This window comes from Hippocampus guttulatus, chromosome 7, assembly GCF_054856545.1.
Source record: "Hippocampus guttulatus isolate MCC_2025c chromosome 7, RoL_Hgut_1.0, whole genome shotgun sequence".
Classification (NCBI taxonomy): Eukaryota; Metazoa; Chordata; class Actinopteri; order Syngnathiformes; family Syngnathidae; genus Hippocampus; species Hippocampus guttulatus.
The window spans coordinates 20,948,152-20,963,847 of record NC_141267.1 but is presented as its reverse complement, the minus strand read 5'-3'; the positions used below and the strand labels follow the sequence as shown (position 1 = coordinate 20,963,847).

The following is a 15,696-nucleotide window of genomic DNA, read 5'->3' as shown; positions in this document are numbered from 1 at the left end:
GTTAAGGAAGTACAGTAGTCGTTTATTGCCGTCAACGTTATTTCTGAGCCGAATATTTTTTTCGCTTTAACTAAAACAGATAACAATTATGATATAACACATCATAATAGAATATACTGTACATAAAATATAATAATGTAAAAAGTCACACACAGAAGCAATACATCTTTAATTTATGACGACAACAGCTGCATGTTCCCATTTTATGAAAAAAAAAAAGTAACAAAACCAAGTAAATTGTATTCGACCCCATCTACAGTTCAGACGCTTCCTCCAACTCCAAGTGCTCCTCGGTTTTCCCCACTTCATCATTTCCAGCCTCGGCACTCTCGTCTCCCTGGCTGGTCATGGTGGCGTCACGCGTGTCCTGCTCGGCGGTATCGTTCTGCGGCTCGTCGTCTTCATCTTCCGTGTCCATCTCAAAGACCCGGAGGTGTCTCAGATTTTCGCTCAGCTGCAAAGCGGAAGATGGATAATGTGAAAGACGGGTCACAGAGGGTGCACCCTTCGGTTTGTATGCAGTAATCCCCCACTTTTGTTAAACAACAACTAATGAATGAAGAGTTGAAACTGTAAATGCGGTGAAACCTCGCATGTTTAGAGCTTTGGCATTCACAATATAATAATGATGTCTTGGGATGTTACAGAAAGAGTACACTAAAGCCGAGGATAGGTGAATTTGTGAATCTTTAGAGAATTACTGTACAGCACGTGACATTGGCACTGACCACGCAGGCTACTTCTCGTATGCCGTTGACTGCTACGAACTGGGCTTTCATGCCCTCCAGTTCCCGCCATTGATTTCCCAGCACCAGGCCTTGGCAGGGAATGCTGCCGCTCAGCTGGTCCAACCTAAAGGTACAAGTGGGAAATATTTGAGCATTGGTAATATGGTGAACTCAAGGGTCTGTTCGATTGGGCCTCTTTGGCAGGCTGATAGGTGACTTGAGCTATCTCTCTGCACCCTTGCACACTTAATAGTTGAAACCAGTTTAGGTCATAGAGTCACACACTGTCACATGGACTGTGTGGGGGGTGGCTAAGAAAGTATGAGAGTAGAAACCATTTGAAGGTTGGTGCCATGACCCGGATTGAAAGTTGGAACGGTCCACCCCCGTCTGTTTGTGGCCTTTAACGCAGTGGTTCTCAAATGTTTTAAACTAAGGGTACCACTGTATATCACACTAGATTATTTTCTTTCAAACAACAAGAACAATAAAAGTATACGTAATTTAATGGCAAAAGTGGTATTTTGTTTGTTGCTATGTGAGAGGGCAGTTGTGGTAATAACCCGCCTTTTTCTGTGTAAAGGTGGATCAATGGCAGCTTTTCTGTGAGGTACTGGTGGAGAAATTTCACTCAATCTCTGCATTAAAGAGGCAACGCACCTCATACTGGGTGTCCAGTTGAATTCAATCTCACACTTTAGGGTCGATGAGAGAGAAACCTGGGCCAGGACGCTGCGACGGTTTTCGTCTTCTGTCCCCTGAAGGACCACAGTCAGCATGTCGTCGCTATAGAAACGAGCATCCAGGCAACCGTAGACGCCGCGCGGCCTGGAAAAGACCACCGAGGATGTCAATCGAATAAAGGGCAGCCCCCCTCGTCGGATCCGGGTACCACCTCACTCACCCGGGCTCTGCGCTCTCGCCGTCTGAGGCGTCGAGATGGTGACTCAAGTCGAGGGACGAGACACTGTTCGGGATGTGTCTGCCAAAAACGCTTATGTGAGTAAGAATAAAGAATAAATAAATACTTACCACCCCCACCGCACACCCTCAACAAGATATACTGTGCATATTGTAGTGTCTGTGTGTTAAATATGCCTCTTAAAGAGGCGGGGCATGACGATGTGGTATGTGACGTTGGCAAGTCTGCATGCGAGTGTCCGGGCGCGAGCTGTGGACAACAGCAGCTGTAGAGCGAGTACGCTCATTGCCTTTAAGTATGAAACAAATTTTATAATGTGCAATTGCTGTCGGGACAAGCCGAAAATCACCCAAAACTACTGCAGCGGTGTATGTTTGCCTTGAAGAGCCTCGTGTGAGACATCAGAAGCTGAAGCTCGGTCGGCCCAACTTGGCCGGTTAGTCTTCATAAGCGGCTGGGTGAAAGTTGTGACCCTCGGTAGCTCCTTGCGAATTTTTTTTCATTGTGTAATTGTCCGTTTGTCAAACAGCTCAAGGAATAAAATCAAAAAAAAAAAAAAACAAGTTCGGAATCTTGTAGAATGCTGGAAAATAAAAACACCACCTGTTTGGGTCACTTGCTTTGCGCAGCAAGTACAGTTTGTGCGGCAAAATGTGGGGCATGCAGAACACCACGTAGTGCATTTTGGCCTTCTTGTCATTCCACCTGTTAAACACACACAAACACACACACACAGCAATGTCTTCATTACGTGCGATTGATTGCGGAGGTAAAAATATATATAGATGAAATACAATGTTAATTTAATTGAAAAATATTGTGAAATTATGAACGCACTGAACATTTGCACTCGTTTTACTTACAAGGATGGAAGCTCAAAAAGTCGCGGTGCGTTTTCAGTGCTGGAGGGTTAAAAAAATAATAATAATAATCCAAAATTTTGAAATGCATTCATAAATGATATTTGGAATAAGACACCGTCAACAAAGAGGCAAGCCGTCCTACCGTTGTGGTGCTGAATACAGGCGCAGAAAGACGGACTGCTTCACAGACTTCCCAATAACTTGCTGCGCAAAAAAAAAAAAAAAAAAAAAAAAAAGAAGCATCACGTGCATTCTCGTTTTGTTGAAAAATCCCACAATCTACTTGCACCGCAGAGAGAAAAAAAAAATCAGTTCAAAGTCTCACCGCAGGTTTCTGCAGGCACAGCTCGATCACATTCTCCATCATCCGCTTAACAAAATGCAAAGACTTTTGGGGAAAGGAAGGAAAGAGCAGCGGGCTCTCTGAAGGGAAAAAAAAAAAAACAACCTGAGCATTTTGCAAATGGGGTAACAAAAAAAAAAAAAGCATGCAAACAATAATTTGAAAAATCACCCTTCAGGTGTGCGCTGTCCTGTAAAAATTTGAGCCACTGGTTGCCTTTGGTACTGGGTGGAGATACGAGGTCCTCGTCCTCGTCCTTCAGGTACTACAAATGAACCAAGCAATTGCTGTGCACATTTTCCACTGCAGAAAGCTCGTTTGGGCTATTTTGTCCTCATACCAAGCGATCTTGACAACAAAGCTATTTACCTGACCCACTCGCTCTACGTTGAAGTACTTCCCTTTGCGATCAAAGAGCTGTTCGTTCTGTGGAGTGGAGAGAAGGTTAAGACTTGAATGTGAATCTCCAGAATGTTGTTTTTTTTTGTGTGGTTTTTTTTTTTTTGCTTGTACCTTGCTGAAATGCTCCGAGAGGAAATCGGCGACAAAGGCGATGTCCTTCTGCGTCATCTTGTTGAGTTCTGGAGGTACGTGCTCGTCGCACATTCTTAGCATCGCTACCGAGAGAAAGAATAAATTTAGTGTTAAAACAAATAATAATAAGGGAATAAAAATTTACTGGAAATGCCATTCATCCGTACCCGTCACCCCCCCCCCTCCCAAAAAAAAGTCTTTTAAAAAGAAAAATTGCACTTTAATACTATACACACACCATAATGACATATTTCAATAAAACATGAAAAATAAAACTGCTTTTGTCAAACTATTCACTTCAACTGAATGGACATTGTGCCACTTCTTGTAGTGCACGTTCTTTGGCCACCTGGGGGCAGTATAATACAGACATACAGATCTCCATGGAGGTGAGTCATTCTTCGAGGAGGATAAATCAATTACGCCTCGAAAGTTATTTGTCCGAATGTGTTGCTCCACTGTTTGTGTTCTAAGATCTGTTCCTGGAAGGGTTATAAATGCCACAGAGTAGATGCCACCCGTTCGCCCGTCTGTGTCATGTGTTAGCAATAGATGTAGCAGACTGAAGGGACTATGTGGATGTTTTAATATCCAAAGTGTTCATTTCCTTTGTGTTGTTTGACAGTAAACTTCAACCGAGAATGGCGACAAAAAAAAAAAAAATCGGATGTCAAAAAACTCATAATTGTGTACCACAAAGCACCATTGTACTTCACAAATGGTTCACAAACCTCCCTAGGGTGAATGTTGGATACAAAGAAAGTCAAAAACCTACATACCCACATACAGCCAACGGAAAAAGGCTTTAAAGTTCTTCATGCTCTTGTCGATCACCCTGCATGTCCAAAAAAAAAAAAAAAAAAACAACAACAAAAAAATCAATCGCGGATCAAAGTGTAGAGTTTCAAACGAGATTATTGCGAAACCAGCCAAGGAACTTACTGCAGGAGTTCGCTGGTCTTTAAGGAAAAGGAGCCCACCGCCGTGATGGCGCCTGATTAAAAATGAATTCAAACCGCGTGAAAGATTTCCCGCTCACTTGCCGCCGCGCGAGCGTGGCACGCTACCTTCTATGGCGGCCGAATCCAGGCCGAGGGGCTCGAACTTCTTCTTCCACAGCGACATGCCTTTCACTTCGCTCAGGTGGTAGAGCAGCGCCTCGGAGCCGCTGCCGGACAAGCAAGCGAGGGTTTTGCCGGATGTGCTCAAACAGGAAAAAGGACACTGAGGAGAGATGCTCTTACCTCTGCAGGTGGCTGATCACCAGCTTCTGGATGCTGGAGTAAGAGGATTCGATGGTCTGGCCCAGCTTCTTCAGACCCTGCGATGGAAACGGGAGGAAAAACAAACAAACGCATGTCGTATAACAAGACGCACCCAAAAAAAAAAAAAAGCCTCGAGTTGCACTTTGATAAAGTAGTTGGAAATTTGGCTAATTGGGCCACATCGGTAAGTCTACCCAGTCAGGACGATTTATTTTATTTTATTTTTTGCAGCTTCTTCTCGAGGTCTTTTTTTTTTTGTCCTACTGTAATTGCCTAGTCCAAATTTAAAATGACCTGGCAAAATGACAACAAAAAAATCAGCAATAGTTTAGTGAACGACTATAGCATTTTTGTTTGGACAAAAGAATTACTGACCAAAAATGACAAATATCTCGCAAAAAACAAAAAACAAAAACCCAGACAATTCATGAAAGAAATTTTGACCCAGAACGTGAACAAAATCTCACAACTGACGAAAATCTGACAAAACTGGAAAATAAATTAGGCCTCTCTCCCCCCCACCTCCCCCAAAAAATGAAATCATAAATTACACTTCTGTTCAAATTTGGGTCAGACAAAAAGATGATTTTAAAGACACAAATCTAACAAGCATTACGTGCAAACCTCTTGCACTCACCTTGACCGTCAGCTGGTTCATGAGAAGAGCCTGAAGGTCAGGACTGGAAAGTAGTAACACCAAGTTAGCTTTCCATCTACACAACACCCAAGTGTGCTACAAGAAGGAACTTAAGTGCCCTCACCTCGATTGCCCCCACAGAAGAAGCTCCAGGAAGTCGTCTTGCACCTGTGTGCTTGTGTTCTTTTCCTAGAGTTAAAAAACAAAACTATAATTAATTAATCAATTAATTAATTAATCAATTAATTAATTAATCACAACAGGAGCTCGTTACGCGGCAAGCTGACCTGCACAAACTTGGTGAGTCGGAGGTCCATCTGCATGAGGATTTCCTCCCAGGCCTCGCACATGCACGTGAGCGACAGGTGCAGGTACTGCAGCAGCGTGGAGATGTGGGTGAACTTGCGCGCCATCCTGGTGAGCTCGGGAAGGCAGTCGGACAGCAGGCCCGTGTCCAGCTGAGAAAGGCGAGAGAAGAGGAACACAGACGCGGCTGTGTCAGTTGAAAACGGGGGGGCGTCACGGCAGCCACGCAAACCCAAATTTGTACCGATGCCGCGATGCGCCCGTACTTGGGAGGCCCTTGAAACGTTGCACGTCGGGATGGTCGTGAGCCGACGATCAGTCGTAAAACCCGCCGAAAAAAAATGACAATGTCCCCCGTAACCGTTCTCACCTGAACAAAGCAAATCTCTGCGTGGTCCTCGGCAGACTTCACCTCCGTGATGACGGCCAGGGACTTGAGGTCACTGGCCAGACTGAGAGTGCGACAGCTTCCGGAAACCTGCGTGGTCAAGTCAGAGATCGGGTTAGATTGGCATGCCCGAGGTCCACTCTTCCGGTTTAAGTTCATTCGAGCACATTTGAAAATGTCTCACTCCGGCTAAAGTTGCAATCTTGTACATCCCGTAGGCGTAAAGCTCCACCTGGCCGGCATCTCCTCCAAGGACGAGTATGTTCAGCCTAGGCAGAAAACAAACATATTTTATACAGCGACAACAAATTCAACAGCAGTATTACGCTTCGCAACTCCGCAAGTTACCTGACTTCCCCGAGGAGGTTCATGATCTCGTCAGACTTCTCCTCACTGCAGAAAAACACACCATGACTGCATGCAAATATTTGAAGGATGCTTTAAAACGAGTGGTGAAAATGTCTTCACCTGAAGAGCTTGGATGTTGTGCTGTAGCTGGAGAACAAAAAAAAGTGAGATCAGGTAACCCGAGCAAATGGTGTTTATGATCTATTTGTCTTACCTCTTGGGGAGGGAGGCTAGTTTGGGCAGAAACAGCTTGGACTCATCCTCTGATTGATAAAAGGAACCGAGGGCGCTGGGGCGCATTAACAAGAAGGCAAAACAGGAATATTTTCTAATTTGTAAGTCTCTTGAATGGAATTTCCTTTCAGCACCCTCGTGGCAAAAAAACACCTACCTGCATTCCTCCGTCACCTCCATCCAGTGCATGCAGCTGACGGGCTTGTGCGTGTGGAAGACGTGCAGGATCTCCGCTTTCTCCACACTGCACAACACCACCTGCTTGGTGTCTCCAAGGCTGAAGGCCAGAACTGACCGATCAGGAGAAGAAAAGGGGCAGGAATTCGTCACAAGTTTTCCAAATACCGCATCTGACCAATACCACATTAAATCCAAACCAAATAAAAACTAAAACCGTTGACAAATCCTATCACTGTATAAAATGGCATCAAGATGGTTCTGCCAATCCCAGTTTACAGGAAAACAGACAATTAAAAAAAAAAAAAAAAAAAAAGGAAATTAAACCTAACATTGGACTTAACAGTAGAGCGACACAAGCATCGCTCACTTTTGCCATCAGGTCTCCAGGCGAGTGAGGTGATCTCCTTTCCGATGTGCTCGCTGGGCGCCAGGCTCCAAACTCGATGGAAGCTGGCCAAGCGGTGCAACAGCAACTACAAAGAAATATATAGACCAGAGACATCATGAAAACACAACACAGTACAACATCCATATTTCAATGCTTCCTTATGCGTACCTCTCCAGTTGTGCTGGCCAGAGCGATGAGATCTCTTTTGGGCGACCAAGCCATACAGAGCACGGGGTTGGGAAGCTGCTTCTCCCCGACTTGCCGGAAGGCAGGCATCGTTTGTGCTAAGTGATGCAAAACAAAACAAGAGAAGTATGAAACGATCAGTTCTCTTCTACTATTCTATAGTATTTGCAAGGCTGGCTAGATCTATCTCGCCGCACCGTAGTGTAAGAAAAAGTGTTACCGCGGTCCTTTTAATTTTTAACTTCGCTGTCCTTTATTAAATCAGGTAAAAACAATCGATGTATGAACTGAGGGTGACTGTTTTCCAATTGAGAAGACCATACATGTACAATTTTCTGAGTTTAAATCAAGTTTTAGTCGAGTGAACTGAGCAATCTCACCTTTATTCTCCTCCAACGTTGCGTCCAGAGTAAATTTTGATTAGTGAGATGAGACACGAGAAAGAACTTCGTTTTGATTTTCTATCAAGAGCAGAGTTCGCTCATTTGTGTTACTTCGCGGGTAGCGCCATCTTCTTTTCCCATCGACCAATCATCGTGAAGCAACGGGTAGCGGGAAGAGACCCATTTGTTCAGAGAGAAAACGGAAGTATTTTAACGGACTCTTTTTGAGTGAAATGCTATTAATAACTGCTTGCTCATCTAAAAATTCGTGAAACGGTTTATTTTTCATTGCATGTGATATCTGATATAATTAAATTACTTTTATTGCCAGCTATTAACCATGCTATGGTAGAGACGTCATAAATATGCGACACACGACTCGCGGTGACACACACCGAGGAAGTATAAGTAGCCTAGTTTGTAGTTAGGGACACATCGCTACGACGTTAAAATGTGCAAAGTCCGAATGTTGAGAACGTTGGTGAAGCAGCGACTAAACGTGGCGGTCGAAGAGATATTCGAACTATTCGAAAGAACGATAGCAGAATATGAGGAGGAACTTTGTCGAAGCAAAGAGGAGACCGAGCGACAACGCGAATTACTGGACTCTGTTTACAAGCCTCGGGTTGGGGTACAGAGAGCAGGTTTGTTTGCTGTTGCTCACATGGTCAAAAGCTCATTTTTCACACACCAAAAAAAATCGACAGACCCTAGGTTTTAAATGATAAGTTACTTCATCATTTAACAATGTTTGCTTTGACAAATTGGCCTCAAATCCTTTTTGGTCAGATTCTTACAATCTTTGTGTCTGTGCATGTAGACATTCAGCAAGTGCTCGTGGAGACTCAAGATGAGGTTCCCTCTGACCATAAGCAGAAAGAATGGGGCACCAATGTGGATGTTAAAGAAGAAGACAAATCAGAAAAGGACATGTGGAGTAAACTGGATGGGGAGACTGACGTTACTGCGGTCACGTTGACTGGTGTTGCTGTGAACCGTGAAGATGCCCAAGCTCAGTCCTCACAGCTTCATCACAGCGAGGAGAACACAGGCAGCAGCTCAAGTCAAAATTGTGGAGGATCACACCCAGACGACTGTGCTCCAATATCAGCTTTGGGCAACAGGATATCACAGTCTTCTGACACAGATCACGGTGATGACATCAAAAAAACTCTTAAAAGCGCTCATGGTGATGTTAATCCGTTTATCTGCTCTGAATGCGGGAAAGCCTTTGTCCAGAAGTTCACTTTGAACAGACACATAAGGATACACACAGGTGAAAAACCTTTCAGCTGCACGGTTTGTGCTCGGACCTTCTCGAGGAAGTCAGAAATGACCACTCACGTTTTGACGCACACGGGTGAGAAACCCTTCAAGTGCGCTGTGTGTGACAAAACGTTCTCCGTGAAGAAATACATGATGGCCCACGTGAGGACACACTCCCAGGAGAAACCATTCGCCTGCTCAGTTTGTGCAAAACGTTTCTCGACAAAAGCGCATTTGAAGATACACACCAGGACACACACTGGGGAGAAACCTTTTAGCTGCGATGTTTGCAACAGGAGCTTCACAAGAAAATCGGAGATGATTACGCACATGGCGACGCACACAGGCGAGAAGCCTTTCGACTGTTCAGTCTGCGCCAAAAGTTTCTCGGCCAGAAAATATTTGATGATGCATATGAAGAGACACACAGCAGGGAAACCTTTTACCTGCACCGTGTGTGCGAAAAACTTCTCCAGTAAAGCTTATGTCATGATACACATGAGGACGCATACCGGGGAGAGACTGTTCAGTTGTGACACGTGTGATAAAACATTCACATTTAAGACCCAGCTCAACAATCACGTGTGTACTCGGGACAAAAACAACAGTAATGCCAACGCAAGACTTTAAATGTTCAAGTGAAGATTCCGACACTTTGTGTATCACTCTGTGGTCGTAATGGTCATAATAAATGACTATCATAATCACATCAGAATATTCCGTTGTCTAATACATGTTATTTTACTTTTAGTACAGTCACTCACAGGTGCTTTGATTTATGAGAAGGGCTGAACGATTTAGAAAAATAATTGAATTGCGATTTTTTTTGCCTTCAATATTGCAATAATTTTCAATTATTTTTGTCAACATCCTCTATCCTCTTTTTTAAACAAATACAAGCAATACGTTAATCTCAATTACAATAAACAATATAATATTTATTATTTATAAATGTTTTCATTTCATGGGTTTGGGCTAAAAAAAACTATGAAATGTAAAAAAACTTTACTGAACATTTTGACTTGCGTTTTTTTAAGTCTTCACAAAATTCTACCAACCAAGTGAGGCATTAACATCGTCTGTCAGTAATTCATATATCAGTAATTCATAAATCAGATTACAAAAAGTAACACTTCTGTGGCTTTACCACTTCAACCTTTTCCAAAACAATAAAAATCCGACGAAAAAGGATGAAACAGCGTTGGCAGCATTGTAACACGGCTAACATGGGCTCGCTACGTCAAAACCACCGAAGAAGAAAATAACGGAAGTTAGCATCGCGTCTCTCAGCAGCGAGCTAGCGTGACTGTGGAAAACGAAAATGTGCAAAGTGCAAATGCTGCGAGAGTTGGTGAAACGGCGACTGAACGTGGCCGTGGAAGAGATATTCGAACTGTTTGAGAAGACAATAGCGGAGTACGAGGAGGAACTTTGTCGATCGAAAGATGAGAACGAGCGGCAACGCGAACTACTGGATGCTGTTTTCACGCCTCAGTCGGGGCTAGACAAAGCCGGTTTGTTTACGTTTTCGTCTTTTGTCGTGCACCCGCTATTCTTCTACTTGATCATTTAACACCACCGCCTTTCGCTAAGTCGTCTGGTTGCGAGTTCTCATTGTTTGCGGTGGGCGCGAACACGTCCAGTATACAGGCTATATCAAGCCCAAATTATGTGTTACAGTGTCATTAAAACATAATTTCCTCACACTTTTCCAAACTAGTCAATACTGACACGGAAATGATGTGACGTGCATGGTAGATAAACCCATCATCGCAACTTGTCAACATTATAGACTCGACTGAACAGCGAAAGTGAACAAGTCGTTTTAATTCGTCACAGCTTTTATATCGCAATGAAACGACTTTATTATGTATTTAGTCTTTTTTGTGTATCTCTTAGCATCGGATTATGAGTTAACAATTCACATGAAAAAAAAAACCCCAACTATTAATCATGCACGCCAGTATCAGTGGCTGGCATCAGCAGCCCGATACATTGAATTAAGGCCAATAATATGATACTGATACCTAGTGTCTGTTTGATACGCGCCCATCCGTGGACCTTACTCGCAATCTTTCTCTTCTGCAGATACTCAGCATTTGGGAGAGGATCATCTCCCTGATCCCCAGCTAGAGCCAGCAGAGCCCCCCCACATTAAAGAGGAAGAAGAAGACGTGTGGAGCAGTCAGGATGGGGGGCAGCTTGTAGGTCTGAAGGAGGCAAATCTCACCACCTTAGCGCTTGCTGATTGCCCTGTGAAACGTGAAGTGAATGAAAAGAGAGCTCACTCTTACCAACTTCACTGCAGTCAAAGTGAGGAGAACAAATATGCTGGCGAAGCACCACAGGCACACTCCAGCAGCGCGCCACTGTCCGACATGGACGAGCGTGACGTCACATCATCCGAGACGGATCACAGCGACGACGCCAAAGGACGTTTGAAGCGTTTTACCGACGGCAAAGGTGCCGCTGCCCATCACGACGACCGACTCTTCAACTGCTCCGAATGCGGCAAGACCTTCAGTCGGAAGGGAACGTTGAACCGACACATGAGGACGCACACCGGAGAGAAACCATTTGCTTGCTCGTTTTGCTCAAAAATATTCTCTTTAAAGCATCACAGGGACCGCCACATGCGAATACACACCGGGGAGAAACCCTTTTCCTGTTTATTTTGCCCTAAAAGATTCAGAGACAGGTACAAAATGATGACACACATGAGAACCCACGCTCCTGAGTTACCAATTTCCTCCAGCCCACAAGCGACAACGGAAGCTGGCGGAGAACACCCTAACGCTCCTCGCTCGCAACGAGACAACCCCGCTCCGCTATCGGACCTGGACGACGCCATGTCACACTCTTCCGCGAGCGAGCATGGCAACGACGCCGAAGAACCCGACAGTAACCCCAAGAAGTTCATGTGCTCCGAATGCGGGAAACTGTTCGGCCGCATGGGAAGTTTGAACCGACACATGACAACGCACACCAGAGAAAAACCTTTTGCTTGCTCCATTTGCGCAAAACGTTTCTCTTTCAAGGAGCACATGAAAAGACACATGATAATCCACACGGGCGAGACTTCCGTCTCCTGCGGCGTGTGCGCAAACAGCTTCCGAGATAAATGCGAAATGGTACTGCACATGAGAACGCATACGGGCGAGAAACCCTTCACGTGCTCAGTTTGCCGCAAGGGTTTCTCCCGCAAGGACCATATGGTGTTACACATGAGAACGCACACGGGGGTGAATTTCACCTGCCCAGTTTGTCATAAAAGATTCTCCAGTAAAAAGTATGTGATGATACACATGAGGACACACACCGGGGAGAAGCCGTTTGGTTGCAACGCGTGCGATAAGAGGTTCACGTATAAGTACCAGGTGACCAGACACAAGTGTGTCAGCGTCATAGATTTAAACGCAGCGGAAGCGAGATCCCAATCACTTTTGTTGAGTGATTCACTTGGGTGATGTGCAACACTCATTTTTTTGTCTCTGTACTTGTGTATAATACGCTCCCCCGGTTTGCTGGCCTCCTTTATTATCAGAGTGAATAATTTGAATTATTAAAGATTCAAAACATACCAACAAAGTGTAAACGTTTTTAAATCCAAGTTCAAAACCACCCTCTTTTCCCATACCTTCTCTTTCAAAGTATTTTAAAAATCATCTTTTTGAAAATGTTGTTCTTGCACTGTATGCTCTTTTGGTAATATTAGTCAGCTATTCATGATGATTATTATGATTCTTATCATTTCTTTACTTTGATCTTAAATCGCTTTGGCTGTGTTTGTAACTGATTTTAAAGGGTAAGTCCACCCAAATGTTTTCTTTACGATATTTGTGTGTGTGTGTGTGTGAGTGAGAGAGAGAGAGAGAGCTCACAAAATGCTTCATATCATTGTAGGATACAGTCATTCATCAAAACTCCAACAAACATGGAGTAAAAATTTGAGATATTCTACAATTCCAAGGGAAAAATATCAAATATATTTTTATTTCATTCGATTACACTTTTGAACGTTTCCCATACCAACTTACAGTATACTGTATTACTGTTATCATCAATACTATATAAATTGACCTCAGTACAGTACAGTAATGTTTTGTCCCCAAAGACTTCCCGTAGATACCTTTCAAATATGGCGAGCTCTCAACGCATGCGCAGTAGTACTCACGACGTCGGAGCTAAACCTGTTAGCTGCACGTCGCAATCTCGAAGGCTAAAATGTGTAAAGTCCAAATTCTGAGAAAGTTGGTGACGCAACGGTTAAACTTGGCTTTAGAGGAGATATTTGAAATATTTGAGCGAACGGTAGCGGACTACGAGGAAGAACTTTGTCGAACAAAAGAGGAGAACGAGCGGCAACGCGAATTACTGACTGTCGTTTACAGGTCTGATGTTGTTTCACAGGAGGCAGGTTTGTGCACTTATTTAGTTTGGAAGATTCATTAAGTAATTTGCTAAAAATTGCGTATAGGTAACGCCCAAGCCCTTTTTTGTATGACTGATTATTATAGTTGCTTTGTTTGTTTTTTTATACGATTAATTTGTTTTAGTGGACTTTCAATCGCAGTCCTGTATTTTATTAGTTTGCCACAGTGGTACGTGAGTCGTGATGCTTTCAAATTATTTCAAAAATCGTTTTTCTTATTTTCTACATTACTTTTATTTATTTTTTCGTCACACTGTACTGCTGTGACGCTTTAATTTCCACATTCAGTATCTTTAATTATTTTTTTTTAAATAAAGTATATATTGACACAAATGTCCCCTTTGTTAATCATGTGAGCATTCTGCTTGTCATGCAGACGTGCAGAGGGTGTTGGTGGAGCATCCAGAAGAAGATATCGTTCCCTCTGAGCTGCAGGAACAGCCACCAGAGCCACACCGCATTAAAGAGGAGGAGGAAATACGGAGCAGTCAGAATAAGGAGCAGCTTCCCTTGCTGGAGGAGAATGATGTCACTGCGTTCACTTTGACAGGCGCCCATATAAAGAGTGAAGAGGATGACGGTCAGTCCTCACAACTTCGTCACAGTCAAAGTGAGAAGTTAGATCAACACATCACGGTAGGGGAACGCTACACAGGCCCACAATCACAACCAGATCAATTAGCTCCACTGTCTGATATGGACGACATGATGTCACACTCTTCTGACACCGATCACAGCGACCGCACCAAAGAACCTTTGAAGAAAAGCTCCGAAGGTCATAGGATGCGTCACGCTGACAACAAGCACTCCAACTGCTCCGAATGTGGGAAAAGGTTTGCCCACAAAGGAGCTTTGAAGAGACACATGAGGACACACAGTGGAGAGAAACCGTTCAGGTGCACCGTATGCACCAAAGGCTTCTCCTTGAAGGGCAACATGAAAAGACACATGGCAACCCATTACGAGCCGAGCAACGGCTTGACCTGTCACGTGACGACCGTTCAGTTCGGCTGCTCCGAATGCGGGAAAACGTTTGGCCAGAAGGGCAATCTGATCACCCACATGAGAACGCACACCGGAGAGAAACCTTTTGCGTGTTCGTACTGCGACAGAAGATTCCACACGAAGCTTCACGTGAAGAGACACACGGCCATTCACACCGGCGAGAGACCCTTTTCCTGTTCGTTTTGCGGGAAAAGTTTCCGGGAGAAGTACGACGTGATGAATCACAGCAGGACCCACACTGGTGAGAAACCTTTCACCTGCTCCTTGTGCGCCAAGGGTTTCTCTCGAAGGTCATATCTGAGAATACACATGAGAAGTCACACTGAGGAGAAAGCTTTGAGCTGCGGCAAATCCGCTCAACACGTGACAACAGAAGCTGATGAAGAACAATGTAAAGAGCTCCACGCACATGCACAAAACTTTGCTCCACTTACAGAAATGGACGATAGGATATCGTACTCTTCAGACACCGATCACGCTGACGACCACAGACATCATGTGCAGTAGCTGTGGTTGATCAGCATGCCCACCATACTCCATGTACCAGATCTGCCCATAAACGAGGTCTGAATGATTCTGAAAAATAATCTAATTGTGATTGTGTGTTGGTCTTACATCATCATCTTACACACAAGGTGCTGCTACTGCTCCAATTGTACCTCCAAATGCAGCAGACAGAATTTTGAGTTTTGCACCTTCAGCGTATTACCACGTGCCACAGCAAACAGCGCATTACTGACTGCTTCTGGAAGCCATGCGACGTGATTGACAGCAAAAATAAGAGAGAAAGTCCACCACGAATATCTTCCATAGTGGTTGCTCAGCAGAAACGATATATGACTGTCAGTGTTGGATGGGTTGCAGTTTTTAGTGAGTTAATGTAGCTAGTGGGTTGTTTGAAGGTATACAATTACTCTAGCATCAATGCTAAAGTTTATTCGCCCGTCTACGTTATTGGCTAGCTGTCTTATGTGGATCGGATGAACATTTTTGTGCTTAAATATACTAATATATTATTAAAATATTTAAATTAAATTAAAATATTAATTCTATTTTGTTATATGTACAACAACCACCACGAGCTCTTGTTGAACAAATAATCCATGGTCAAATACGTGAGTAACAGAGAAATTATGTGTGAATAAAATAATTTTGCATTGAATACATTTTTTTTTACAATGGAAGAACATGAAAATTGTAAATGTGAAATGTATTGAAACAATCATTTCATAATTACACCGTGTAAAAGTGACATGTAATGAAGCAAAATATAAATTCATTAGATATC

The 15,696-nt window shown here is 43.7% G+C and overlaps 4 protein-coding genes across 4 annotated transcripts; 3 read left to right on the top strand and 1 right to left on the bottom strand.

The window, feature by feature from the left end:
* Window positions 1-152: 152 nt before the first annotated feature.
* Window positions 153-7,844, bottom strand: anapc4 (anaphase promoting complex subunit 4). Its single transcript, XM_086114944.1, has 27 exons — window positions 7,703-7,844; window positions 7,305-7,420; window positions 7,116-7,221; window positions 6,726-6,858; window positions 6,549-6,623; window positions 6,455-6,481; window positions 6,335-6,379; window positions 6,171-6,255; window positions 5,969-6,076; window positions 5,580-5,750; window positions 5,417-5,481; window positions 5,293-5,335; window positions 4,635-4,711; window positions 4,458-4,558; window positions 4,333-4,384; window positions 4,170-4,225; window positions 3,370-3,473; window positions 3,226-3,282; window positions 3,028-3,121; window positions 2,839-2,936; window positions 2,656-2,717; window positions 2,514-2,552; window positions 2,254-2,355; window positions 1,633-1,710; window positions 1,389-1,556; window positions 729-852; window positions 153-454 (listed from the first exon to the last, which is right to left on the bottom strand). Exons 2-27 carry the CDS (start codon window positions 7,410-7,412, stop codon window positions 254-256), a joined length of 2,379 nt encoding a protein of 792 aa, XP_085971070.1. The 5' UTR covers window positions 7,413-7,420; window positions 7,703-7,844; the 3' UTR covers window positions 153-253.
* Window positions 7,845-8,089: 245 nt separating this feature from the next.
* Window positions 8,090-9,661, top strand: LOC147203033 (uncharacterized). The gene is made up of 2 exons (XM_086114956.1): window positions 8,090-8,349; window positions 8,526-9,661. The coding sequence occupies exons 1-2, from the start codon at window positions 8,157-8,159 to the stop codon at window positions 9,599-9,601; spliced, it is 1,269 nt and encodes a 422-aa protein (XP_085971082.1). The 5' UTR covers window positions 8,090-8,156; the 3' UTR covers window positions 9,602-9,661.
* A 494-nt stretch (window positions 9,662-10,155) lies between these two features.
* Window positions 10,156-12,717, top strand: LOC147203032 (uncharacterized). Its single transcript, XM_086114952.1, has 2 exons — window positions 10,156-10,485; window positions 11,060-12,717. The coding sequence occupies exons 1-2, from the start codon at window positions 10,293-10,295 to the stop codon at window positions 12,436-12,438; spliced, it is 1,572 nt and encodes a 523-aa protein (XP_085971078.1). The 5' UTR covers window positions 10,156-10,292; the 3' UTR covers window positions 12,439-12,717.
* A 143-nt stretch (window positions 12,718-12,860) lies between these two features.
* Window positions 12,861-15,581, top strand: LOC147203031 (uncharacterized). The gene is made up of 2 exons (XM_086114953.1): window positions 12,861-13,388; window positions 13,780-15,581. The coding sequence occupies exons 1-2, from the start codon at window positions 13,196-13,198 to the stop codon at window positions 14,913-14,915; spliced, it is 1,329 nt and encodes a 442-aa protein (XP_085971079.1). The 5' UTR covers window positions 12,861-13,195; the 3' UTR covers window positions 14,916-15,581.
* The last annotated feature ends 115 nt before the right edge of the window (window positions 15,582-15,696 follow it).